The 27,284-nt window shown below is 44.4% G+C and overlaps 1 protein-coding gene across 1 annotated transcript in view; it reads left to right on the top strand.

Annotated features, from left to right (window-relative positions):
- The window catches only part of thada (THADA armadillo repeat containing), a 559,310-nt gene that overhangs the window by 23,015 nt on the left and 509,011 nt on the right, over positions 1-27,284 (top strand). The window contains exons 4-10 of the mRNA XM_070889374.1: positions 2,706-2,854; positions 4,062-4,094; positions 5,257-5,305; positions 7,924-8,114; positions 8,842-8,936; positions 15,280-15,503; positions 21,048-21,748. Of these exons, the coding sequence (XP_070745475.1) occupies positions 2,706-2,854; positions 4,062-4,094; positions 5,257-5,305; positions 7,924-8,114; positions 8,842-8,936; positions 15,280-15,503; positions 21,048-21,748 (1,442 nt within the window). The remainder of the gene's footprint in view (positions 1-2,705; positions 2,855-4,061; positions 4,095-5,256; positions 5,306-7,923; positions 8,115-8,841; positions 8,937-15,279; positions 15,504-21,047; positions 21,749-27,284) is intronic.

Genomic DNA, 27,284 nt, shown 5'->3' on the forward strand with positions numbered 1-27,284 from the left:
TCAAATCATTAGTCATGGAAGGGGCTTGCACCTCCGACAACTGCACATTCTCCACATTCAGTAAATAAGTGGTAGTAGCTGCATCCAGCTGACACAACTCCCCTTCACCCCCATGTTGGTCTGGAGTGTTGGCTTCGAAGATGTTCTCCTGCTCAGGCTCATCTGCGTCTGAATCTTCTTCTGGATCTTTAGAATTGGCATCAGGTTCTGCAAAATATAACAGAACAGTCAACTGTTTAGCAGCAGAGGAGGGGGCAGGATGGGTGGCATGATCGCAGGGTCACACATCGCAGGCCAGGCAGCAGGTTGACCTGAAGAGCCACGATGAATTTTCAGGACTTGCCCTCTCCCTCGCGTGTGGGCCCAGCTTGTGCAGTACTGATTGTTTTTCTCCAGGCAGGACCCATCAAAGTAGCGACCCTATCTTCCAAGGGTGTCAGTGCGTGCAGATTTGGCAGGTCTCCTTCTGTTCGATTTCTTTCCCTTTTGTTGTGGGACAATTTCTTCTGCAAAGATGAAAATGCAACTTTTTAGAGAGGGTATCTTTCTGCTGGGTGGAACATATACATCTGGTCACATTTACAATTGCAATTGCATTGAATAAATGAAAATATTACTTACACTAACTACTTGACCAATGTCCTGCCATTTCTTTTTACACTGGCTTCCAGATCTCTTGGTGTTCACCACTGCACAGAAATCTTCTGCAACTTGGTTCCAGTGTTTCTTCATTTCTTTGGGTGGCACTTTTGTGTGACCTCTGTTGCTGGTATCCAGCTCCTGCCATCTGTTCTCAATGACATTAACTAGTATCACCACTTCGTCATGCAAGAAATTCTTTGTTCTTGGTGCAACTTGCTGTATTGCTGCAGCTGCTCTGAGACACAGCACTTTTCCAATGCTCTTAGACACACAGTGATTTTTCCAAACACACAGTCCTTATTTTGCATGCAGCAGTGATTTTTACAAATACAGCACTCCTTCTGGCACTATTGCAGGCATGCAGCATTGATTTTACCAAACAGAGCACTGCTTATTGAATTCAACAGTTAATTTCGTACCACAGCACTCCTTCTGGCACCGAAACACAAGCAGCTACCTAGCTCTTTAAAAATGGACGATTGCCAACTTTCTGTGCCACTGCTCATGCGCGGACATCACCAGCGGACTCCACTGTGAATGTGCAGATGTCCCGGCACAGTTTTTGGCGCAGACCGCTGGCTCCACCCCAGACTCGGCTGGCCATGCTGCGTGACTGCAGGGAAGAGGCCAGACAGCGGCCAAAGAGGTAGCAAAATTTTTCGGCGCACGTCGGAACGGAGAAAAGCAGCGCAACTCTGGTAAGTGCGCCAAAAAACGGGCTCGGCCAAAATTGAGGCCAATATGAGCAAGTATTTATGGCAGACCCGAAATTGTAAGTTATATTTGCATCATCTGAAGGTATGATTGTTAAGTTAACATTTACTCTTGTAATCATACCCAGTTTGTCAGAAATTTTCAGTGCTCATGTTGTGATTTTGAATCTTCAGTTTAAATTAAAATGCATTTTTTAATAAACTTGGTTATGTTTTGGTGGTGGGTTGTCGGAGATCAGTAAGTAATGTAATTTCATCATCGCTGTGTCCAACCCAATTTAAATGTATAGTTTCTATTTTCTTTGGATTTGAAATATTTGCATTTCTGTCAGAAATCAGCCAGCTATTTATGCAGGATGTGATTCTACAGCGTACCTCATCTCTGATGTCATTTGATGTCTTTTGAGCTGGTGTCATCTGATACAATGTACATTGTTTGTCATGCTTGTTAACATGGTACAAGTAATTAAATGTAAATCCCTCCTATACCATCACTATATATGAAGCCTGCTGACCAACATCTGTTGTGTAATGGCTCCCACATAAATTTTTTTAAATGAAGTACATTCACACCAAGATGCTTATTTTTTATGGGCCAAAAATCGCGGTCTCTACGGGCGGGTACGATGTGCGCACACTCGCATAGAGGCCCCGCGGAAGTACCGGTTCTCGCCACGTGATGCGTATGTACCGAAATCCGGCACTTGCGAACTGTCAAAAAAGTTTTTGACGGTTCCAACTCATCCCCGGGAGAAGGGCCTTCGCAAGCAGAGATTGGGCTACTTGTCCAACTCTTGCTCATCGAATGTCCTTCAAACTCTTGGCGCCTGGTAAAAGCACGCATAGGAGTTTCAAAAGATCGAAAAATAACATTTTATCAATAATTTTTTATATTAAACCCTGTCCATTAAGGTAAGATACCCCTATTAAAACATATTTTTTTTTAAATGCAAATTTTTTTTTCAACATTTAAATAGAATTTCAATTAGTTTTAAATATGTGACGTGTTTTCTTATTTATTTAATATGTTTGTGTTTTGTGGGGTATCTCCATTTATAGAAATGGAGATCACCATTACTGTGAATGGGGATACGCCATTTTCATTTGTTCCGGCCCACGTGATCCCAGGCTGCACATGCGCTCCTGGAATACATAGGCCACTACGCTGGACTGCACAGCTAGCTATGCCTCAGAGCGCAAGTCTACGTTCCTCTGGGACCACCAGGTACTTTCCTAAAAATATTTTCGGTCGGAGCCATCCGGCCGCAGGAAGCCTCCAACCGCAATTTTTGGGCCAATATTTTTGCACAAAAGGCTTCATTCTAACTTAACACTAATGTTCTTTTGCAGTGCACTGAGTAGCATTCCTGAAGACCTGAAGGAAGAAGTGGTTAGCTGCCTCATCAATTGCCTGAGGAAAGAATTGGTGACCGTGGATAAATCCCGTGTTAGGAAGGTGATTGATTCCATTGCATCATGTATGGAGAATTTTAGCCTGGGTAAGATTGATCGAGTGCATGAGCTTTAATTATTCTATATTCAGGGCTTTCTACATGCCCTTTGTTAAAGTTGATGTTCCTCCTATATCTTGCATTGCACTCCTGGCCAGCCTCCCACATTCTACACTACGTAAACTTGAGGTCATCCAAAACTTAGCAGCCCATGTACTAACTCGCACCAAGTCACGGCCACCCATCACCCCTGTGCTTTCTGACCTACATTGGCTCCCAGTTAAACAACACCTTGATTTCAAAATTCTCATCCTTGTTTACAAATCACTCCATGGCCTTGCCCCTCTTTATCTCTAAACTTTTTCAGCCTCACAACCCAACAAGATGTCTGCGCTCCTCAAATTCTGGCCTCTTAAACATCCCTGATTATAACTGCTCAACCATTGGTGGCTGTGCCTTCAGCTGTTTGGGCCCTAAGCTCTGGAACTCCCTCCCTAAACCTTTCTGCCTCTCTACCGCTCTTTCCTCCTTTTGAGGCACTCCTTAAAACCTACCTCTTTAAACAAGCTTTTGGTCATCTGCCTTAATTTCTTCTTTTGTGGCTCGGTGTCAAATTTTTCTTGTAACACTGCTGTGAAGCGCCTTGGAACGTTTTTTACTATGTTAAAGGCGCTTTATAAATAAAAGTTGTTATTCTTTAGTGGATGATATAAAACTGACTTGTACATAGACTTAGAACCATAGAAGTTTACAGTGTAGCAGGAGGCTATTCAGACTATCATGATTGTGTTGGCCCTTTGCTTAAAGCAATCCAAAACTAATTCTGCTATCCCAAATTCTCCCTATAGCCCTGTATCTTTCCCTGCTTCAGATATTTATCTAATTTTCCCTTAAAAATGCAGTTGTCTCTGACTCCATCACTCCTTGTGATAAAGCATTCGATGCTTCAACAGCCCTCTTTTTCTCGGTGATAATTTATAATTGAACCCCCCCTCATCATTGACATCCCAACAAGCGGAAATAGCCTTTCTTATTTCTTCTATCAGAAAGTAATTTGGTTTTGCCAAGCTTGGATTATAAAAACCTGAAAGGTTGTAAAAGGAAAGAAATAATGAGGGAGATGAAATGTTCTGCTAATCTGAGGTCCTGGACAAGAATGAATAGGAAACTGCATGTTGCGATTTGACATTTTTCATTTGTAATTGTGGTGCATGTTCAATAAAGTAATCAGTCTAAGTTGGTTTTGTCTTCACAGGTGAAAAGTGTATGCAGTGTCTCTATCTGGAGGGTAGGTTATTCTGTTTTATATTTTTGGTTTAGAAAGTTGTTCACTTACACATGTCCATTTTATTTTGTTGCAATCATCCCACTTCCCCTGCAATCTGTACTTTTGACTCTCCATGGGTAATACAGTATGAATGTTGTCTTCAGTGTCAAAATGATTTATTGAAGCAAATTTGCCATTGGTTTAATTTGCTCATCCCAGTATGGACAATTGTTTAAGACTAAATGAAATGTTTTGCTTTGAAGTTTGGTTTTGTTATAAATTTGAGTCCTTCATAGATACTTTTGAGGTTTCAGTGGCATCAGTCGCTCTCTGAAGCAGTCTAAGCATCTTAATTTTATCAAAATTGACTTGCAGTGCCCTATCTCTATTTGGACAGCAACATTCCCTGGCAATCTGGAATGCATATTGGGGTCTTTTGCATATTTGTTTCTTCAATCTCTCGAAAGGAGGACTGACTTAATGCTAACTGAGGCAAAGTTTGGTTTGGAACGTAAGCTGCTTAATTCCATAGGATGATGAAATGCACAGAGTAATAGATATGATCAGAGTTGCTTAGTTCAAACTATGTCACTTATATCTATAATTATACAAAATAACGAACGTGTGATTCTACCCCCACTTCACAGGGTTATCTTAATTAACTTAATCAGAATTATCCCTCTGCAGTCCCAGGGCAGAACTGCTGGCCCTGCAGTCCCTTGTCTTTTGCAGCCTTTTGCTACTTGCAGCCGTCCATCTCCAAAAGCCTGGTTGCATTCTTTGGTGCTTGTTTCGTGTTCTTAAAAGCCTCTCATCGATGTTAAAAAGCCTAACGGCTCACAGACCAAGAGAGATCAAAAGGTTTTCAAACACAACGGTGAGAAGTGTCTTTCCAAGTCCTCAGACAAACGAATGAATCAATTGTTGTTTAAACTCTGAGAGAAGCAATTTCCAAATTAGAATATTAGCCACCTTTAACCCAAGAGCCTTTTTAAAAAAAAATAAACATGAGAATACACATTGCTTTAAAAAAAAAACAGCTTTGGAAGTAACTCTTTTTAGAATTCCATTCTGTGGAAAAATGGTCAGGATGTCCAGAAATGTGACCGGTACGGATTAGCTTGAAAATAATTGAGGTAATTTGTAAACTTGCTGCTGTAATTATTTCTACTTTATTTTGTAGTTCTTCAGTTTCTACATATGGCATTGGTGGATTTTAAGTTGCAAAATAAGTGAGTATTTTTAAAATGTAACTTTGTTCGTTCAGGATTGCAAATAAAACAATTTCAAATGTGATGAGACTTGTAATTATAAGAGTTAAGCAAAAGTCATCTATTGACCATGTGATTCAGGATTGTAAAATTACTGAATTTGGTGCTAAACTGCACTTCTTTTATGCTGCACTTGTGTTAAGATGCTGCGGCCACTGTAGGCACTCAATTCAAATAGTAGCGTTACACTACAAATGAGTTAGTAAATGTGCTTTGGGTAGTGTGGAGACCCACTTCACGAGGTGTTTTACCAGTAGCACATGTAAATGGCTGGCTCGAGTAGTATAAGCTGCTGCAGGACACCATTTTCATTTTACATAATGTGTGTGCAGGAACTTCCACAAATATCAGGAAGAGCCCATAGCTATGACAATTACAGTTCAGACTATGAGGGCACAAGGTTGCATGTTTAGTTGTTTTAATGTTGCCACTGCTGCGCTCTGAGTCCACTCCACTGTAAACTAGGTGGATACTCAAGCACCAGGAGTTGAAATCAAACCACTGTTAGGTGAAACTATTCTGTTCATTTGTGCAATATAAATATGTTATTGTGGTTGTTGTGTGACCTTTGAGTTGCTTTGTGTGTTATTCACATACAAAAAAAACATTGCCATTCACTGCAGTTAAGGTCAAATGCCGAATGAGATTGGCATTTTTAACCAGTATTATCTAAGTTTGTGGTCATTTAAGATCAGGTTTCCTTTCTTCTACCACAGTAACTTCTGATTCAAAACACAGAGAGGAGATTATTAGGCTGTAAATTTAGCTTTGATGACATTGATTCATAAGTCATAAGAGCAAGGAATTGAATGTAATATCTCCAAGTTTGCAGATGACACTAAGCTGGGTGGCATTGTGAGCTGTGAGGAGGACGCTAAGAGGCTGCAGGGTGACTTGGACAGGTTAGGTGAATGGGCAAATGCATGGCAGATGCAGTATAATGTAGATAAATGTGAGGTTATCCACTTTGGTGGCAAAAACAGGAAGGCAGATTATTATCTGAATGGTGACAGATTAGTAAAAGGGGAGGTGCAACGAGACCTGGGTGTCATGGTATACCAGTCACTGAAGGTACAGCAGGCAGTAAAGAAAACAAATGGCATGCTGGCCTTCATAGCGATAGGATTTGAGTATAGGAGCAGGGAGGTCTTACTGCAGTTGTACAGGGCCTTGGTGAGACCACACCTTGAGTATTGTGTGTCTCCTAATCTGAGGAAGGACATGCTTGCTATTGAGAGAGTGCAGCGAAGGTTCAACAGACTAATTCCCGGGATGACAGGACTGACATATGAAGAAAGACTGGATCGTCTAGGCTTATACTCACTGGAATTTAGAAGAATGAGAGGGGATCTCATAAAAACATATAAAATTATGACAGGACTGGACAGGTTAGATGCAGGAAGAATGTTCCAGATGTTGGGGAAGTCCAGAACCAGGGGTCACAGTCTAAGGATAAGGGGTAAGCCATAGAGGACCGAGATGAGGAGAAACCTTTTCACCAGAGAGTGGTGAACCTGTGGAATTTTCTACCACAGAAAGTTGTGGAATCCAGTTCGTTGGATATATTCAAGAGGGAATTAGATGTGGCCCTTACAGCTAAGGGGATCAGGGGGTATGGAGAGAAGGCAGGAATGGGGTACTGAAGTTGCATGATCAGCCGTGATCATATTGAATGGCCTGCTCCTGCACCTATTTTCTATGTTTCTATATTATTTAAATGGAGAAAGATTGCAAAGTGCTGCAGTACAGCGGGACCTAGAGTTTCTTGTGCATGAAACACGAAAGGTTAGTATGCAGGTACAGCAAGTGATCAGGAAGACCAGTGGAATCTTGGCCTTTATTGCAAAGGGGATGGAGTATAAAAGCAGGGAAGTCTTGCTACAGTTAAACAGGGTATTGGTGAGGCCACACCTGGAATACTGCGTGCAGTTTTGGTTTCCATATTTACGAAAGGATATACTTGCTTTGGAGGCAGTTCAGAGAAGGTTCACAAGGTTGATTCTGGAGACTTGTGAGGGAAGGTTGAGTAGGTTGGGCCTCTTCTCATTAGAATTCAGAAGATTGAGAGGTGATCTTATCGAAACGTATAAGATTATGAGGGGTTTTGACAGGATGGATGCAGAGAGAATGTTTCCACTGATGGGGGAGACTAGAACTAGGGGGCATAATCTTAGAATAAGGGGCCACCCATTTAAAACTGAGATGAGGAGAAATTTCTTTTCTCAGAGGGTTGTAAATCTGTGGAATTCGCTGCCTCAGAGAGCTGTGGAAGCTGGGACATTGAATAGATTTAAGACCGAGATAGACAGTTTCTTAACCGATAAGGGAATAAGGGGTTATGGGGAGCGGGCAGGGAAGTGGAGCTGAGTCCATGATCGGATCAGCCAAGATCGTATAAAATGGCGGAGCAGGTTCGAGTGGCCGTATGGCCTACTCCTGCTCTTATTTCTTATGTTCTTCTAAAACCATAATAAGATTTTTGCAGACTCACTATTAAATTAGATATGTGTTTCGTCTAAAATCATTATGATTGACAATGCATTTTTGAGATTAAAGATGACTGATTTTTAATTTTTCAGGAACCTTGGTGGGCAACACATTCTGCAAAACAAGCTGATGCATGATTCACTGCTAACCTTGAAAGCTTCAATGGTCCTTGTTCAGAAAGTTCAAGAGAAAATACATGGCATTTTCTGTCAAAAAGCTGAACCACCTCTCTGGGAAGCTATGTGTGGGCTGCTCACATGCTTCATTGAAATACTCCTAGATGGTGAGTTTATCAACAACAGCAACACAACAACTTGATAGAGGGGTACAAGATTATGACAGGTTTAGATAAGTTAGCAGAGAAAAGCTGTTCCCATTAGCTGATGCTACAAGGACTAAGGGGACACAGATTTAAGGTTTTGGGCAAGATATTCAAGGGGGATGAGAGGAAGAACCTTTTCATGCAGCGAGTGGTAATGACCTGAAACTCGCTGCCTGCAAGGTTGGTGGAAGCAGAGATGATCAATAATTTCAAAAGAAAATTGGATGGACACTTGAGGGAAATAAACTTGCAGGGCTACGGGGATAGAGTGGTGGAATGAGACTGATTGGATTGTTCTACAGAGAAGGCTTGATGGGCCGAATGGCCTCCTTCTGTGCCGTAATGACTCTATGACTCTATAACTTGTACACGTATAGCACCTTTAATGCAGTGAAATGTCCCAAGGCGCTTCACAGGAGTGTTATAAGACAAAAAAAATCGGAAACTACTGTTGGATGAACAGTACAGGACAGTGACCAACAAATTTGTCCTCTTAATCAAAAGTATAGCAGATAATTTATTACAGATATAGAAAGCAAGTTGCATGTTTTCTCTCTTACCCTGTCCCATTCCTTCTCTTCTCTTCCCTTCCTCCCAATTTCTAAAAATAACAAATAAGCCATCTAATTTTACTGGAATTGTTTTGGTGAAATCGTTTCAAATCAGTTTTTTTCCTCCTGCCTTACAGGAGATTTCTTACAGACCGTTCAGAGTACAGCAGGGATGGCTGCACTTCTGTTTATCAAGACTATTGTGGATTGTGATGAATTGTTGCCAAAGTTGGTGAGTGGGACTGTTCTTTGGAGAGATTGTTTGAAGTTAATGTTTTTGCCTGTTTGATGTGAAATGCCGGAAGATGAGCAATGATTCACTTAACAAACTGTTATGAGGAGGATGTGACCTGATTAACGTCAAGGTTTTTTTAAATTTTGAAAATAAAACATACATGTAGATTCAGAATAATAAGTATTAAGAGTGATCACAACATAATGGGCCCAAGTTTCCACATGATTTGCGCCTGATTTTTAGGAGCAACTGGTGGAGAACGGACTATCTTAGAAATCGCAATTCTCCACATTTTTTTTTCTGCAGTTCTAGTCAGGTAGAACAGTTCTACTTTGGAACAGAATTTTTTCTTCAAAAGGGGGCGTGTCCGGCCACTGACGCCTGATTTGAAAGTTTCCACAGTGAAAACGTACTCCAAACTAAAGTAGAATGGAGCAAGTGAAGATTTTTGTAGAACTGAAAAAACCTGTTCTACACATTAAAAAATCAGGCGCAGGTTACAAATTAGGCGTCCAGAACGAGGTGGGGGAGGGGGGGAAGGGAACTCATTAAATACTACAATAAATCCTTATTTATACTTACACAAATATTATACAAATAAATCCAACCTGAATAAACATTTATAAGCAAAGAAAAGATTAAATAAACCATCTTCCTACCTGTGTGAAAGTGCTTCAGGCAGGTCTTTCGGGACCGAAGGCTGCCAACCCCTCCCCAGCACCAGATTTACAGGTAGGTGGCGTTGGGTTGGGTCGGGTCGGGGGGGGGAAGGGAGAAGGGAGAGGAGGGAGAGGGGGGGGAGAGGGAGAGGGGGGGTGAGAGAGAGAGAGAGAGAGAGAGGGAGGGGGGGAGGTCAGGTCGGATCCAGTCCGGGAGCGGGAGTCGGGTCGGGTCCAGTGGGGGGGGTCGGGTCGGGGGGCGGGAGCGCGGGTGTCGGGTCTGGTCCGGAGGCAGGGGGGGGCGGGGAGCGGGTGTCGGGTCTGGTCCGGAGGCAGGGGGGGCGGGGAGCGGGTGTCGGGTCTGGTCCGGAGGCAGGGCGGGGGCGGGGAGCGGGTGTCGGGTCTGGTCCGGAGGCAGGGCGGGGGCGGGGAGCGGGTGTCGGGTCTGGTCCGGAGGCGGGGGGGGGGGGGGGCGGGAAGCGGGTGTCGGGTCTGGTCCGGAGGCAGGGCGGGGGCGGGGTAGCGGGTGTCGGGTCTGGTCCGGAGGCGGGGGGGGGGGGGGGGCGGGAAGCGGGTGTCGGGTCTGGTCCGGAGGCAGGGCGGGGGCGGGGAGCGGGTGTCGGGTCTGGTGCGGAGGCAGGGGGGGGGCGGGGAGCGAGTGTCGGGTCTGGTCCGGAGGCAGGGGGGGGGGCGGGGAGCGGGTGTCGGGTCTGGTGCGGAGGCAGGGGGGGGGCGGGGAGCGAGTGTCGGGTCTGGTCCGGAGGCAGGGCGGTGGGGGGGGAGCGGGTGTCGGGTCTGGTCCGGAGGCAGGGGGGGTGCGGGGAGCGAGTGTCGGGTCTGGTCCGGAGGCAGGGGGGAGCGAGTGTCGGGTCTGGTCCGGAGGCAGGGCGGGGGCGGGGAGCGAGTGTCGGGTCTGGTCCGGAGGCAGGGCGGGGAGCGAGTGTCGGGTCTGGTCCGGAGGCAGGGCGGGGGCGGGGAGCGGGTGTCGGGTCTGGTCCGGAGGCAGGGGGGGCGGGGAGCGGGTGTCGGGTCTGGTCCGGAGGCAGGGCGGGGGCGGGGAGCGAGTGTCGGGTCTGGTCCGGAGGCAGGGCGGGGGGGGGGAGCGGGTGTCGGGTCTGGTCCGGAGGCAGGGGGCGGGGGCGGGGAGCGGGTGTCGGGTCTGGTCGGGGGGGGGAGCAGGAGCTGGCCGTGGGAGGAGCCTTATTCACGCAGCCCCAGTGAGGCCATTCAGCCAGGGCTAGGGGCTGCGTGCTTCGGGCCCCTCCCACACAGTTCGGCGCCTGGAGCTACTGCACTTGCGTGCCCACTGTAGCGCGCATGTGCAGAGGTCCCGGCACTGTTTTCAGCGCAGGGACCTGGCTCCGCCCCCCCACAGCTCGTGCTGGCCGCGCCGAGGGCCAGAGGACCTGCAAGTAGGTGGAGAATACCGAGGAGTTTTTTAGGCGCACTTTGTGGCGCGAAAAACGGGCGTCCAGGTCGGGACTGCACCATTCTAGGCGCGTGTGGAAACTTGAGCCCTTAATGCTTTGCTAATATTAACTGATTGAAATAAATTTTACAAAAGATTTTTTGCTAACTCAGGGAGCCTATTTAAAGTGTCTTTGATCATCAAATTAGTGATTTTGGAAAGATGGCAAGTAACATTTTAAATGATCAAAAGTTGGGCTGAATCATATCATGCAGTGACAGGGAATCATTTTATATCTGAATTGAATATAATCTTGGAATCAAATCCTGTTTAAGTTGCTCCATTGTACTCAGGATTCAGGGTTATTAGAAATGCACCAATGGAATGCTGTGGATATGTGAGCTAGATGGATCAAAAGTCTTCTGGCTGAAATCACGATAATTTTATCTCCCGAGGGTGGGTTGGGATGGTGGTTTTAAAAAAAAATTGGGCAACCAGACTCCAATCCACTTCCAACCCAGTTTTAATGGAGGCGGGTCGGGCCGGCTGACCAACCTGCTCTCAGGAGGAGGGTTGGTCATTAAATATTTTAAGGAGGCTATGTGCCTCCAATTTGAGTTGACTGTTAGTTTTAATGCCTGCAGGCCTCCGTAAACTTGAGGTCATTCAAAATTCTACACCCATCATCCCTATGCTTGCTGACTACATTGGCTTCCAGTTAAGCAATGCCTCGATTTCCAAATTCTCATCCTTGTTTTCAAATCCCTCCATGGCCTCGCCCCTCCCTATCTCTGTAATCCCCTCAATCCCCACAACCCTCTGAGATGTCTGTGCTCCTCTAATTCTGCCCTCCTGAGCAGTCCTGATTATAATCGCTCAACCATTGGTGGCCATGCCTTCTGTTGCCTAGCTCTGGAATTCCCTCCCTAAACCTCTCTGCCTCTCTACTTCTTTTTCCTTCTTGAAGACACTCCTTAAAACCCACCTCTTTGACCAATCTTTAGGTCATGTGCCCTGATATCTCCTTATGTTGCTCGGTGCCAATTTTTTTTTTTTACGTTCCTGTGACGTGCCTTGGGATGCTTTACTATGTTAAAGGCGCTATATAAATACAAGTTGTTGTTGTTTCCTGGGCCTTGGGAAGCCCGACAGCTGAAGGGAGGTGTGAAGGGCTGGGTCCATCAGCTAAGTGCCTTTACAGCATTGCTTGTGGCCAGGAGAGCTTCCACCTGGCCCACCAACCTTACCTCCACTTGATCAGACCACTGTGATTAGCCAGCGCCCCTTTCCTGCCCTCACCCCCATGTTGGACTTAACTCTGCTCCGCTCCCTGGCTGCCTTCCTACCCCCTCGTCAGCCAGCCACAATTTTAATCTAGCTGGCTGCGGCCAGGAAACTGTTAAAACAAACTTAAACAGGCCTTGCCGTTAAATTCGTGGCCTGTTACTCATTTACTATGCTACCTTCTGATTCAGCACCTAGACTGGATGGCTGTAAACTCTAAAGGGCATTGAGGCTGCTTCCCACTGGCAGAAAGTTGAGAGCAGAGATTTGCATTCTGCAAATAACATTGCTTCTTAAGGTAACCTAAATTGTAGCGCAGAGATAGTCTGCCCCATACAGGTCTGAAATTATGCTGCAGACTTTCATAACTGTTAGAACTTGTGTATAACTAAGATTGAAAGCAAAAGAAGAGCCCATCATTTATATAGTACCTTAAATGTATTGTCAAAACTTCTTGAAGTACTTCACGCAATTAGTTACTTTTTGGAGTACAGTGTCTACTATTTAGGTGTGGGCAAGGTATGAGTTATATGACAAGTATGTCAGATCTACGGTCCGACTTAACTTGGTAAATCTTAGTGAAAAATAGATGTGAGTAAACGGTGAAACATCAGGAGACAGCCCCAATGAACTATTCTTCCTTGTTCAATACCATTCTGAATGCTGCTTTCTATAAAAACAGGAGTTAAAAATGCTAGTGGAATAGGCCAATTTAACATAAGACCTTAGTTAAAGTTAATTAATATATTCCAGGTTAGACTTGGCTTTACTGAGGATAATGAAGATAAAAAGTTGTGAATAGTGGGAAAACAGTAAATGTTGTAGGATTTTTCAGACTAAAAACATGGATGCAGCAGCCATTGTTGGGCATACTATAGTGGTGGAGGAGCAGGCATCAGAAAGTCATGAGATCCAGTAGGTCTACTAACTACTAGACCATAAGCTTGGTGCCAGATTTGAGGTCGAAAGGGCTGTAGTGATACCCGCCCTCCTATAAAGCTCAGAGACGTGGACCATGTACAGTAGACACCTCAAATCGCTGGAGAAATACCACCAGCGCTGTCTCTGCAAGATCCTGCAAATCCCCTGGGAGGACGTCCGTGTTCTTGATCAGGCCAACATCCCCAGCATTGAAGCACTGACCACACTTGATCAGCTCCGTTGGGCAGGCCACATTGTCCGCATGCCCGACACAAGACTCCCAAAGTAAGTACTCTACTCGGAACTCCTACACAGCAAGCGATCCCCAGGTGGGCAGAGGAAATGTTTCAAGGACACCCTCAAAGCCTCCTTGATAAAGTGCAACATCTCCATCGACACCTGGGAGTCCCTGGCCAAAAATCGCTCTAAGTGAAGGAAGAGCATCCAGGAGGGCGCTGAGCACCTTGAGTCTCGTCGCTGAGAGCATGCCGAAAACAAGCGCAGGCAGCGGAAGGAACGTGTGAGAAAACCAGGCCCCCACCACACCCCTTCCGTCAACGACTGTCTGTCCCACCTGTGACAGAGACTGTAACTCCCGTATTGGACTGTACAGTCACCTGAGAACTCACTTTTAGAGTGGAAGCAAGTCTTCCTTGATTTCAAGGGAATGATGATAATGCCTACTAGCTACTTGTGCTTGACAAAATTAGCAGTGTCTGGAGAACTCGGGCTCACCAGGTAGCCTTTGACTGCAATGTACTAACCTAAACCTGCAGGGACAGTTAATGCTCCATGTTGCACCGCCCTCAATATCTCGAGAACTGGCAGCTTTGACGTGGACCACTCCGTCAAGGAGGTAATGAAGCCACATGTGTTGCGTTGTACACATCCGCAGGAACCAACAGCAAACTGCAGTGTGAGAAGTGAGCTCTGCAATTGGGCACTATTTTCTTTTTGCAAAATTAATGTTTTCTCTGCCACTTTCAGGCTAACTTAAATCAGAGTGAGCAGAGTGCTTGAGTAAGAGGAGCTGTTTCAGTAACAAATTGGATACTTGTTTCAGAGTTCGGAAGGCAGGGAGGCACTTTAAAGCAGGCTGTTAATGTTGACATTAAAATTGGTAGTGAGAGGAGAAATTGATTGGGACAGACCCACAACTGCAAAAATAATTGTATCCTCTGCAACTCCCTTTTCCCCACAATTGCCCCATATTTTTTGCTGTTTCAAATCATTCTTTGTTCATAGTTACCCACTTAAAAGTGGCATTGCTCTACTCCTACTTTTGGTTTTGGAGAGGTGTAAATTGCTCAGGAAACATATGGACGAAAATCTTGGGCTGGATCTTGCTGGCAAAATAATGATGTGTTAATGGCGCACACCGTTATTCATGCACAAAGAGGCCAGCAAGTTCAGGGGATTAAGAGATACGCCGTGTATTGCGAATCTCCAGAAATTGCTGGTTGATTTACGCCGCTCTGCCATTTGCTTTGCACAAATGGCATCTCTCTATTTTTTGCCTATTATTTTTAAGAACTTGCTAGATTTGCACATTAATTACCCATTAAACTCACTGCAGAAAGTTAGCACTGGTGATTAAGAGTGCAAGTACTCTTTTTGTTGCTGCAATGCCAATGAACCTATGGCCCAGAATGGAAACAATTTAAAGTGTTCAATCTTGTGTCAGAGGTTTTAAAGATGTTTAATTTTAAATGTTTAAATTTTTTTTGCTTACTCTTCCTTCTGTCTCTCCATTTCCCCTTCTCTACCTGATTTGATTTTAATTCACCCCCTTCTCCATTGTTCCTCTAGTTCTTTCTCAACCCTTAAATCTCATTGGTTAAGGAGGTACACTGTTGGTTCCATCAGTCAATAAGGTTCCTTATGCCCCGTTATCATCGCCACACCATTATCAGCTCGCATTTCCAGCAAGTTATGTCGGAAGGGTGGAGGAAAATGTTTAACTAACAGCGTGTGCTGCGAGATGCCCTGCAAGATTTGGCCCAATAGTTTTTAAATTGTCTATTGATTTTTGTAGCTTAATTGGTTCAATTCTTTATCTTTTTGGAAGGTTCATGATCTGCTTTTTAAATCCACGAGAAGAGTCCATGATGTACCAGGATGGCTAATTCAGAGTTGTGGGGGAATTTACAATGCTGCGCCTCCTGATGATGCTGTTCTTTTCCTAAGCCAGGGGACCCTGGCAATGTTGGACTGGGGAAGTGGAAGAATGAGAGATAGTGGCGAACAACTGCTGCTGGACATACTGACTTTTCTGCTGTCACTTAACACACGGTAAGCAGCAGATCCAAGATGGATCACCTGTGTTCTAAAGTCAAGTCGTATTCATGTGGGTTCTTGGATTTTCAGGTCTCTTTTTTGAAAAAAAAGATTTACAACAATTTATTTTTGAAATTATAGAAGTGCTATAGAATCCCTTTCTCCTTTAGCAAAGACTAATAACTGGTTGAGATTTTTTAACTAAGTCAAAAAGCTGAGTTTATAATGAAATTTTGTTTGATGCATTAAAACACCATGCTAAAAGTGGTTAGTTGTATCAAAAGTAATATAGCTGTAGCTGCAATCATAGGAGCTGGTCACATTTTTTGTGATAACAGACTTTTATCATAACAGGATCTTTTTCATTGAGAAAGCATTGTTTTCTGATCAGCTAACGAGAACTAATGTAAATAAGCATTTCAAGTTAATGGAAATGTTATTAGGCTAATGTAAAGCAATGGACAGTGTAATGGCAATATAGCCATATTAATGAATTTCAATAACAGTCTTTACATAGTCTGCAAAGTGCGCAAACAGCTGGTATTGTATTTTCATTTTTTGGTTGAGTTTCTTCAATAGCTCTTCGAAATACTTGCAGCTATTTTTGGCTCCAAGCTTAATGCAGTCTGCATTGGCACCCTACTTTTAAAATATGCCAAAAATACCAAGGCCACTCTAAGGGCCCAAGTTTCCACAAGAAAAAAAAGGGCGCCCCTCCGAGCTGGGCGCCCGTTTTTTGCGCCTAAAACGGCGCCTAAAAAAATCTTCGGTATTCTCCACCGACTTACAGGTCCTGTGGCACTCGGCGCAGCCGGCACAAGCTGTGGGGGGGGCGGAGCCAGGTCCCGGCACTGTTTTCAGCGCCGGGACCTCTGCACATGCGCGCTACAGTCGGCACGGAAGTGCAGTAGCTCCAGGCGCCGAACTGTGTGGGAGGGGCCCGAAGCACGCAGCCCCTAGCCCTGGCTGAATGGCCTCACTGGGGCTGCGTGAATGAGGCTCCTCCCACGGCCAGCTCCTGCTCCCCGCCCGACCAGACCCGACACTCGCTCCCCCCCCCCCCCCCCCCCCGCCGACCAGACCCGCCCCGACAGCCGCTCTCCGAGACCCGAGACCCGCTCCACCCCGCCCCGACTGAGACCCGAGACCCGCTCTCCCCCGCCCCGAGGCCCGCTCCCCCGACCCGACACCCGCTCCCCCCCCCCCCGACCCGACACCCGCTCCTGTTCCCCTCCCCTCTCCCCAGCCACCCTCCCTCTCTCCCTCTCTCTCTCTCTCTCTCCCCTTCTCTCTCTCCCTCCCTCTCTCCCCTCTCCTCTCTCTCCCTCCCTCTCTCGCTCAGCGGCACGAACAGCTGCAGAATTCTCCCTGGCTGAAGCACTTTCACACAGGTAGGAAGATGGTTTATTTAATCTTTTCTTGGCTTATAAATGTTAATTCAGGTTGGATTTATTTGTATAATATTTGTAGAAGTATAAATAAGGATATATTGTCGAATTTAATGAGTTCCCTTCCCCCCACCTCATTCTGGGCGCCTAATTTGTAACCTGCGCCTGATTTTTTAATGTGTAGAACAGGTTTTTTCAATTCTACAAAAATCTTCACTGGCGCCATTCTACTTTAGTTTGGAGTACATTTTCACTGTGAAAACTTTCAAACCAGGCGTCAGTGGCCGGACACGCCCCCTTTTGAAGAAAAAATTCTGTTCTAAACTAGAACTGTTCTACCTGACTAGAACTGCAGAAAAAAAAATGTGGAGAATTGCGATTTCTAAAATAGTCCGTTCTCCACCAGTTGCTCCTAAAAATCAGGCGCGAATCATGTGGAAACTTGGGCCCTAAATACTTATGTTTGAACCTGTTTTTGAAGTCCGGTTTGCCATAATTTGCCTAGAGTTTGAACTTCAACAAATCTATAGTCTGATTTAAAGCCTTGTGCACATTTGTTGTGAATTTATATCTGGTTCACACTAAGTGATCCATTATAAGTCTCTCAAGGTTATTTATTCTGAATCGAAATTAAAGTAATTTTTTTTTTCCTCGTGTAAGCAATTTATTTTGTTGCATTACCCCACTCACCCATAGCAGCTCTCCTGAATCCAAAGTTTAGGATAGCCAAGCTAACCAAAATCTGCATTGAACCCAAAATAAAAGGCGGACAAGGCCCCTGGACCTGATGGCTTACATCCTAGGGTCTTAAAAGAAGTGGCTGCAGAGATAGTGGATGCATGGTTGTAATCTACCAAAATTCCCTGGATTCTGAGGAGGTCCCAGCGGATTGAATAACCATAAATGTAACACCCCTATTTAAAAAATGAGGCAGACAGAAAGCAGGAAACTAAAGACCAGTTAGCCTAACGTCTGTCGTTGGGGAAAATGCTGGAGTCCATTATTAAGGAAGCAGTAGCAGGACATTTGGAAAAACATAATTCAATCAAGCAGAGTCAGCATGGTTTTATGAAAGGGAAATCATGCTTCACAAATTTTCTGGAGTTCTTTGAGGATGTAGCGAGCAGGGTGGATAAAGGGGAACCAGTGGATGTGGATTTCCAGAATACATTCGATAAGGTGCCACATAAAAGGTTACTGCACAAGATAAAAATTCACAGGGTTGGGGGTAATCCATCATCATAGGCAGTCCCTCGGAATCGAGGAAGACTTGCTTCCACTCTTAACATGAGTTCTTAGGTGGCTGTATAGTCCAATACAAGAACCACAGTCTCTGTCACAGGTGGGGCAGATAGTTGTTGAGCGAAGGGATGGGTACTATATTAGCATGGATAGAGGAGAGAGGATTGGCTAACTAACAGAAAACAGAGAGGCAGGTCATTTTCCGGTGGCAAACAGTAACTAGTGGGGTGCCTCTAGTGCTGGGGCCTCAACTATTTACAATCTATATTAATGACTTGGATAAAGGAACCGAGTGTAATGAAGCCAAGTTTGCTGATGATACAAAGATGGGTGGGAAAGCAAATCGTGAGGAGGACACAAAAAATCTGCAAAGGGATATAGAGTGGGCAAACATTTGGCAGATAGAGTATAATGTGGGAAAATGTGAGGTTATCCACTTTGGCAGAAAAAATAGAAAAGCAAATTAAAATTTAAATGGAGAAAAATTGCCAAGTGCTGCAGTACAGAGGGACCTGGGGGTCCTTGTACATGAAACACAAAAAGTTAGTATTCAGGTACAGCAAGAAATCAGGAAAGCAAATGGAATGTTGGCCTTTATTGCAAGAGGGTAGAGTGTAAAAGCAGAGAGGTCCTGCTACAACTGTACAGGGTATTGGTGAGGCCACACCTAGAGTACTGCATGCAGTTTTGGTCTCCTTATTTAAGGAAGGATATACTTGCATTGGAGGCTGTTCAGAGAAAGTTCACTAGGTTGATTCCGGAGATGAGGGGGTTGACCTATGAAGATAGGTTGGGCCTATACTCATTGGAGTTCAGAAGAATGAGAGGTGATCTTATCGAAACATATAAGATAATGAGGGGGCTTGACAAGGTGGATGCAGAGAGGATGTTTCCATTCATAGGGGAAACTAAAATTAGCGACATCATCTCAGAATAAGGAGCCGCTCATTTAAAACTGAGATGAGGAGGAATTTTTTCTCTGAGGGTTGTAAATCTGTGGAATTCACTGCACCAGAGAGCTGTGGAGGCCGGGTCATTGAATATATTTAAGGCGGAGATAGACAGATTTTTGAGTGGTAGGGGAACAAAGGGTTTTGGGGAGCGAGCAGGGAAGTGGAGCTGAGTCCATGATCAGATCAGTCATGATCCTATTAAATGGCGGAGCAGGCTCAAGGGGCCAAATGGCCTACCGCAACTCCTATTTCTTATGTTCTAACCCGTCACTACTCTGTATCTTTGGCTGATGAACCAGGAATCCAACCTGAGAGATGTACTGTGCCATTTCCAGTTTATCTTTCCTGTCCTCCAGATAGTCCAGCTAAGATTGATGAAACTGAACCTGCAGTGAAAATCTAACTTAAAAATCAGTCAGGACTGTGATTTGAATTTGCTTTTCTAAACAAGAGTCCCAACATTCTAGCATTGTGACTAACTCAGTATTTTGAGATCTAAATTTATTTCAGCACCAAGTTAGTAGTCTTGGCTCAAATCACTGGCATTTTATTATTCTTTAATCTCTCTTCTCTCGCCCCACCCCAACTGGGGAGAAAGCATTGGCGTGTAAGTGTAGCTCCTGGGGGATTACATTCAGTTTGATAAGTTTTTCAAACAGAATGTGATCTCTATGCAACAGCCACACATAACAGAATCCAGACGATGAGATGCATATATTGTTGTCCTCTAAGTAGAGGACATAAAATGTGAATGAATGTTCATGTACACCAAACTTTTACAGTAAACTTTACCTTGTTTTGCTATACATCTTGGGGCTGATTTTCATATAGTGGTATAAGTAAGGTCTAAATGGTTAAAAATAGGCATTAACCCTGCCAGAGCCGTTAAGTACTCATGGAATGGAAACTCCATGTTCCGGCACGTGTCTGGAGGTCTGTGACCGAGCACTCCAGCACCTGACTCCTATTGATAGCTGTTGAAGTTGAACATCTCAAGGTCTGGTGCTGCTTGAGATGTTTTCACCGAGGATCACTCTCTGCCACTCCACAACACCATCCCCATAAATCGGCACTACAGCATGCTTGGAACAAGATGGAGACCGGTTTGCAGCTGTAGCATGCTGTCATTGGCTGTGCCAGCCCTGAGGTGTATGTTAGCAGTAGGTAGCCTTTTGTCAGATGGCACAGCACTGCACCTGACTTTCTGAAGATTTGGACCATTTGAAGACTGTTCCCACAGTTGTTGCCAGGTAAATGCGACATTACCTACAAATATACCGTTGCCATCACGTTGGCATAGCACACCTCTCGTGCAGCCTGACACCCTTTCAGTGGTCCTCATTTTCCTCCAAGCACCTCAGCTGTGATACTCCCATTGGGAAAACTCATTAATAGCAACAAGGGTGCCAATGGAAAATAAATACACACTATAGACACAAAGGCTCATAAGAAGCCAAGAGGGGCAAAAAAAAAGAAAAGCTGTCTAGAAATGGTGCCAAAACTGCTGCATGAATAATCTTGCTATTCCTTTAAACTTACCTGTATACTGCTCCACACTTGGATGCCCATTATATATGGGTTTTGTTTGTAAGTAACATAGACTTAGCATAAAGGCTAAAAAATATGTAGGAAGTGTCATAATAGTGCTTCTGCATCATTTTCAGATTATAATGAACCTTCCACCTGTTTCAAGCCGGAGCTTTCTCTGTGACACATCAGAGATACAAAGAGATGGACACCCAGCATTCTGGGTCTCGTCTCTCTTCCCAGTCCATGAACTAGCAAACACTGGGTGTCAAGGACAGGAAACTAGGTCCCTTATTTGCAGAATTATTGGCTTTCTGCTTGCTATAATAAACTTCCTGGACATTAAGATTTGTTATGATGAATTGGGGATAGTAAGTGGACTGTGTTGCATCGTATTTTAACATTGGTAGAGGTTGTGCTGCTGTGTCACTAATTTATTCCTGTTTCAGTTTAAAGGAATCCAGTATGGCAATGTCCGTTTCCAGGATTCTGAGTCTTTGGACTATTTCTGCTTTAGATGGTCTCCATTCAGACTCGTGCTCTCAGTATCTGAAAAATTCCCTGAGCGGAAACTCTGAAGCCATTCAGGAGCTGCTGGAATACGTATGGACACATTGGGACCATCCTTTAGATGCTGTGAGACATCAAACTAAAACTGTATTTAAAAACATTTTGAAAATTCACCAGAAGACCATTGATGGTTCCTGTGGAATGACAGATCCTTTCTTCTTAAATATGACACAGAACTTATTGGGTCTGGAATGGCACATCAAAGGGAAATACGTTTCACTCAGTTGTTTAGTGGAATATTTGGGTACTGATCATATACTAACGGTGGATGACTCCATTCCTAAACAAGTTCTAGGGGTAATGCTCGAGCAGTCGCTAGCAACATATGCAAGTGACCTACTGGAAAAAATGTTTGTGAGTCATAAGAATCAGTTGATGTCTTCATCCCAGTCCAACAACTGGATTAAACAATGGCATGAAACTTGGGTGTCTCCATTTCTGACGACACTATGTGAGGAAAAGCCCAGCCAAACAATTTACATCATTGACTACTATCTTCCCAAACTATTGAAATGCAATCCTGACAGCCTGGCCTATATGATCAAAGAGCTTCAGTCTTCTGACAAGGCTAGCAACACTGGTGAGTAGGAGAGAGGAACAATAGTAATTACATTTGCACTGGTTGAATGATTTGCAATGATTTGATATCTATTATCCTGCTGATTAACTGGTGATATTTCATAGAGTGCTAATTTGCAACTTTTTAATGTTTTTTTTATACCACCTTCTCAAGGGCAATTAGGGATGGACAATAAATGCTGACCTTGCCAGCAATGCCCACATCCCAAGAACGAATAAAAAAAAAATCACAATCGTTTGAGACAAAGTTTGAACAAACACTTTATTGAGAGGGTGAAAAAAACTGCTGTTTTTTTTGATAATTGTAATCCAAGAAATCTAATCCTTCTGTAAATCTGTTTTAGTTCATCTTAACATTTGCAAATCCAGTGTTTAAATATTGTTTATTTAAAATAATACTACAATGGAGGAAATGCCAAGGCTGCAAATGGCCTTTGATGAAAATACTAAGCATTGGTATCTAAACAGAAAATGCTGGAATTGCATAGCAGATTGGTTACCGTTTACAAGAGAAAATGGATTAAAATTTTGGGTGGGGTTTCCACCAGAACTCGGCCCTATTTATCTTTTAATAAAGTTGGCAATTTCATGCTACCTTTAAGCAATACAAACTAGTTCCTATGTCGACCAGTATTGGTGGTTACATTGAAGCGTGAGGCTACTAGGTTGATGTTTTACAGCAGAATTAACTTGGTTTCCAATTCCCTGCAGAGTGCACAGGATTATTTTTTAACTGTATGCAGTACTGTTTTAGTTAGTATTTTTGGAAGTGTAAAACGTATATTAAAAGCAGTGGACTGGGAAGCAGTAAATTGTTGAACGTAGAATTGTGCAGTGCTGTTGTCTGTTGGATTTTCACTTTCTAATACTGTAAGAAGCTAAGCAGAAAAGTAAAAAAATCACAGCACTGAATATGTGTGGCTGGAAAGGTTGCAATTTCTTTTTAGTCCCAACGTTTAAAACTTTCTGAAAATACATGGCTAAAATATTACACTCACTCTTAGCTGACAACTTCTATGTGTGAGTGAACTGCTGAGGTGGTGCTGATTTAGTAACGTCTTGTCGAATGGTAGAGAGCATTCTCCTCTGCGGCCTTGTTTGCTCCTATCTCTGTAACCTGTTGCACTGTTGGCCTTTGCTCAGTGGTAGCACTCTCGTCTCTGAGTTACATGATTGTGGGTTCAAGACCCACTCCAGAGACTTGAGCCCATAGTCTAGCCTTACAATTTAGCGCAGTTTCAAGCGAGTCCTGTACTGTCAAGAATGCTGTTTTTAGGATGCAACGTAAAACAGAGGCACTGTCCGCCTGCTCAGGTGAATGTAAAAGATTCTATGGCACTATTCAGCGAATAGCAGGAGACATCTGCCCGGTGGCATGACCAGTATTTACTCCTCAACCTACATCACTGAAACAGATTATTTGGTCATTATTTGCTGTTTGCGGGATCTTGCTCTGCGCAAATTGACTGCCGCATTTCCCTACATTATAACAGTAACTGCACTTTAAAAGTACAATGCTGTGGGACATTTTGAGGTCATGAAAGATGCTATATAAATGGAGGATAAGAACATATGAACATAAGAAATAGGAACAGGAGTAGGCCATACGGCCCCTCAAGCCTGCTCCGCCATTCAATAAGATCGTGGCTGATCATCGACTTCAACTCCACTTTCCCGCCCAAACTCCATATCCCTTGATTCCCCTAGACTCCAAAAATCTATCTATCTCAGCCTTGAATGTGTTCAGAGACTCAGCATCCACGGCCCTCTCAGGCAGAGAATTCCAAAGATTCACAACCTTCTGAGTGAAAAAATTCCTCCTCATCTTTGTCTTAAATGACCTACCCCTTACCCTGAGACTGTTCCCCCTAGTTCTAGACACTCCAGCCAGGGGAAACAACCTCTCCGCATCTACCCTGTCAATCCCCTTCAGAATCTTGTATGTTTCAATGAGATCACCTCTCATTCTTCTAAACTCCAGAGAATACAGGCCCATTCTGCATAATCTCTCATCATAAGACAACCCTCTAATCCCAGGAAATAATCTAGTGAACCTCCATTGCACCACCTCCAAGGCAAGTATATCCTTCCTTAAATAAGGGGACTAAAACTGTGCGCAATACTCCAGGTGTGGTCTCACCAAGGCCCTGTACAATTGAAGCAAGACTTCCTTACTCTTGTACTCCAACTCTCTTGCAATAAAGGACAACATGCCTTGTGCTTTCCTTATTGCTTGCTGTACCTGCATGCTAGCTTTCTGTCGTTCTTGCACAAGGACACCCAGATCTCTCTGAACACCAACATTTAAAAGTTTCTCATCATTTAAAAAATTATTCTGCGTTTCTATTCTTCCTGCCAAAGTGAATAACCTCACATTTCCCTACATTATGCTCCATCTGCCGCCTTATTGCCCACTCACTTAGTCTATCTATATCCCTTTGCAGATGGTTTGTGTTCTCCTCACAACTTACTGTCCCACCTAGCTTTGTATCATCAGCAAACTTGGATACATTACATTCGGTGCCTTCATCTAGATCATTAATATAGATTGTAAATAGCTGTGGCCCCAGCATTGATCCTTGGGGCACCCCACTAGTTACAGTGTGCCAACCTGAAAAAGACCCATTTATCCCTACTCTCTTTTCTGTCTGTTAACTAATTCTCTATCCATGCTAATACATTACCTCCAATTCCATAAACCCTTATCTTGTGCAATAATTTTTTATGTGGAACCATATCGAATGTCTTTTGGAAATCCAAATATACTACATCTACTGACTGGTTCTCCTTTATCTACCCTGCTAGTTACATCCTTAAAAAACTCTATGCTGGAATCCATTGTTAAGGTAGTGGTATCGGGGCACTTAGAAAATTGTAACATGATTAGGCAGAGTCAAATACGATTTCCCTTTCATAAAACCATGTTGACTCTGCCTAATCATGTTATAATTTTCTAAGTGCCCTGATACCACTACCTTAACAATGGATTCCAGCATTTTCCCGAAGACTGATGTCAGGCTAACTGGCCTGTAGTTCCCTGTTTTCTCTCTCCCTCCTTTCTTGAATGGCGGTGTTATATTTGCTACCTTCCAATCCGCTGGGATCGTTGTAGAATCTAGGGAAGTTTGAAAGATCGAAACCAATGCATCCACTATCTCTGCAGCCACTTCTTTTAAAACCCCAAGATGTAGGCCGTCGGGTCCAGGTGATTTTTTGGCTTTTAGTCCCATTAGTTTCTCTGGTACTTTTTCTCTACATCTGTGAATTACATCAAGTTCCTCACCCTCATTAGACCCTTGGTTTCCCAGCATTTTAGGTATACTTTTTGCTGCTTCTACTGTGAAGACAGATATCCTTATTCCCCATAATAATTTGATAGAATCATAGACATTTGCAGCACGAAAGGATGCCATTTCGGCCCATTGTGTCTGCGTCGGCCGGCAAAGAGCTATCCAGCCTGATCCCACTTTCCAGCTCTTGATCAGTGGCCCTGTAGGTTATGGCACTTCGTGCACATCCAAGTATTTTTTAAATGTGCTGGGGGTTTCTGCCTCTACCACCCTCTTGGGCAGTGAGTTCCAGATCCCCACCACCCTCTCGGTGGTGAAGAAACTTCCCCTTGAGTACCCTCTAAAGCTCCTACCAATTACTTTAAATCTATGCTCCCTGTTTGTTGACCCCTCTGCTAAGGAAAATGGGTCCTTCCTATCCACTCTATCCAGGCCCCTCAAAATTTTATATACCTCAATAAGGTCTCCCCTCAGCACCCTCCGTTCGAAAGAAAACTCCAGCCTATCCAATCTCTCCTCATAGCTAAAATTCTGTAGTCCAGGCAAAATCCTCTTAAGTCTCTGTACCCTCTCTAGTGCAATTACATATTTTTTGTAATGTGGTGACCAGAACTGCATGCAGTACTCTAGCTGTGGCCGAACTAGTGTTTTATAGTTCAAACATACCCTCTCTGCTCTTGTATTTTATGCCTCGGCTAATAAGTAGGCCGTATGCCTTCTTAACCACCTCATCTACCTGGCCTGCTACCTTCAGGGATCTATGGACCTGCATTCCAAGGTCCCTTTGTTCCTCTACACTTCTCGGTGACCTACCATTTAATGTGTATTCCCTTGCCTTGTTAGCCCTTCCCAAATGCATTACCCCACACTTCTCCAAATTGAATTCCATTTGCCACTGTTCTGCCCACCTGACCAGCTCATTGATACCTTCCTGCAATCTGCAGCTTTCTTCTTCATTATCAACCACACAGTCGATTTTAGTATCTTCTGCAAACTTCCTAATTATATGCCCTACATTCAAGTCTAAATCATTGATATAACAAAGGTCCTCCACCAGCCTGTCTTTGCCGCACTGCACTGCCCCCCAGTCATCAAAATTCACAGCACAGCCCTCGACAATGTGGACCACTTCCCATACCTCGGGAGCCTCTTATCAACAAAGGCAGACATTGATGCGGAGATTCAACATTGCCTCCAGTGCGCCAATGCAGCCTTTGGCTGCCTGAGGAAAAGAGTGTTTGAAGACCAGGCCCACAAATCTACCACCAAGCTCATGGTCTACAGGGCTGTAGTAATACCCGCCCTCCTGAATGGATCAGAGGCATGGACCTCAAGTTGTTGGAGATATATCACCAACGATGTCTCCGCAAGATCCTGCAAATCCCCTGTGAGGACAGGCGCACCAACATCAGGCTAACATCCCCAGCATTGAAGCATTGACCACACTCGATCCACTTCGCTGGGCAGGCCACATAGTTCACATGCCAGACACGAGACTCCCGAAGCAATTGCGGAGCTCCTTCATGGAAAACAAGCCAAAGGTGAGCAGCGGAAACGTTACAAGGACACCCTCAAAGCCTCCCTGGCAAAGTGCGACATCACCACTGACACCTGGGAGTCCCTGGCCGAAGACCGCCTTAGGTGGAGAAAGTGCATCCGGGAGGGCGTTGAGCTATTCGAATCTCAACGCCGTGAACGTGAAGAGGTCAGGCTCAGGCAGCGGAAGGAGCATGCGACAAATCAGTCCCACCCCCCTCTTCCCCCGACGAATGTCTGTCCCACCTGTGACAGGATCTGTGACTCTCATATCGGACTGTTCAGCCACCAAAGGACTCACTTTAGGAGTGGAAGCAAATCTTCCTCGATTCTGAGGGACTGCCTATGACAACAGGTACCCGAATTCCCTGAACAAATCTATGCTGACTGTCTGATTAATACGTGCCTTTCTAAATGAAGATTTATCCTGTCACTCAGAATTTTTTCCAATAATGTTCCCACCGCCGAGGTTAGGCCGACTGGCCTGTAAATATCCCTTTCTCCCTTTTTAAACAAAGGTTCTACATTAGCAGTCCTCCAGCACCACACCTGTAGCCAGAGAGGATTGGAAAATGATGGTCGGAAGCTCTGCTATTTCCTCTTTTCCTTTTCTTAACAGCCTGGGATACATTTCATTGAGGCCTGGGGATTTATCCACTTTCAAAGCTGCTAAACCGCTCAATATTTCCTCTTCCACTAGGTTTATTTCTT

This window comes from Pristiophorus japonicus, chromosome 9 (assembly GCF_044704955.1).
Source record: "Pristiophorus japonicus isolate sPriJap1 chromosome 9, sPriJap1.hap1, whole genome shotgun sequence".
In the NCBI taxonomy this organism is placed as follows: Eukaryota; Metazoa; Chordata; class Chondrichthyes; family Pristiophoridae; genus Pristiophorus; species Pristiophorus japonicus.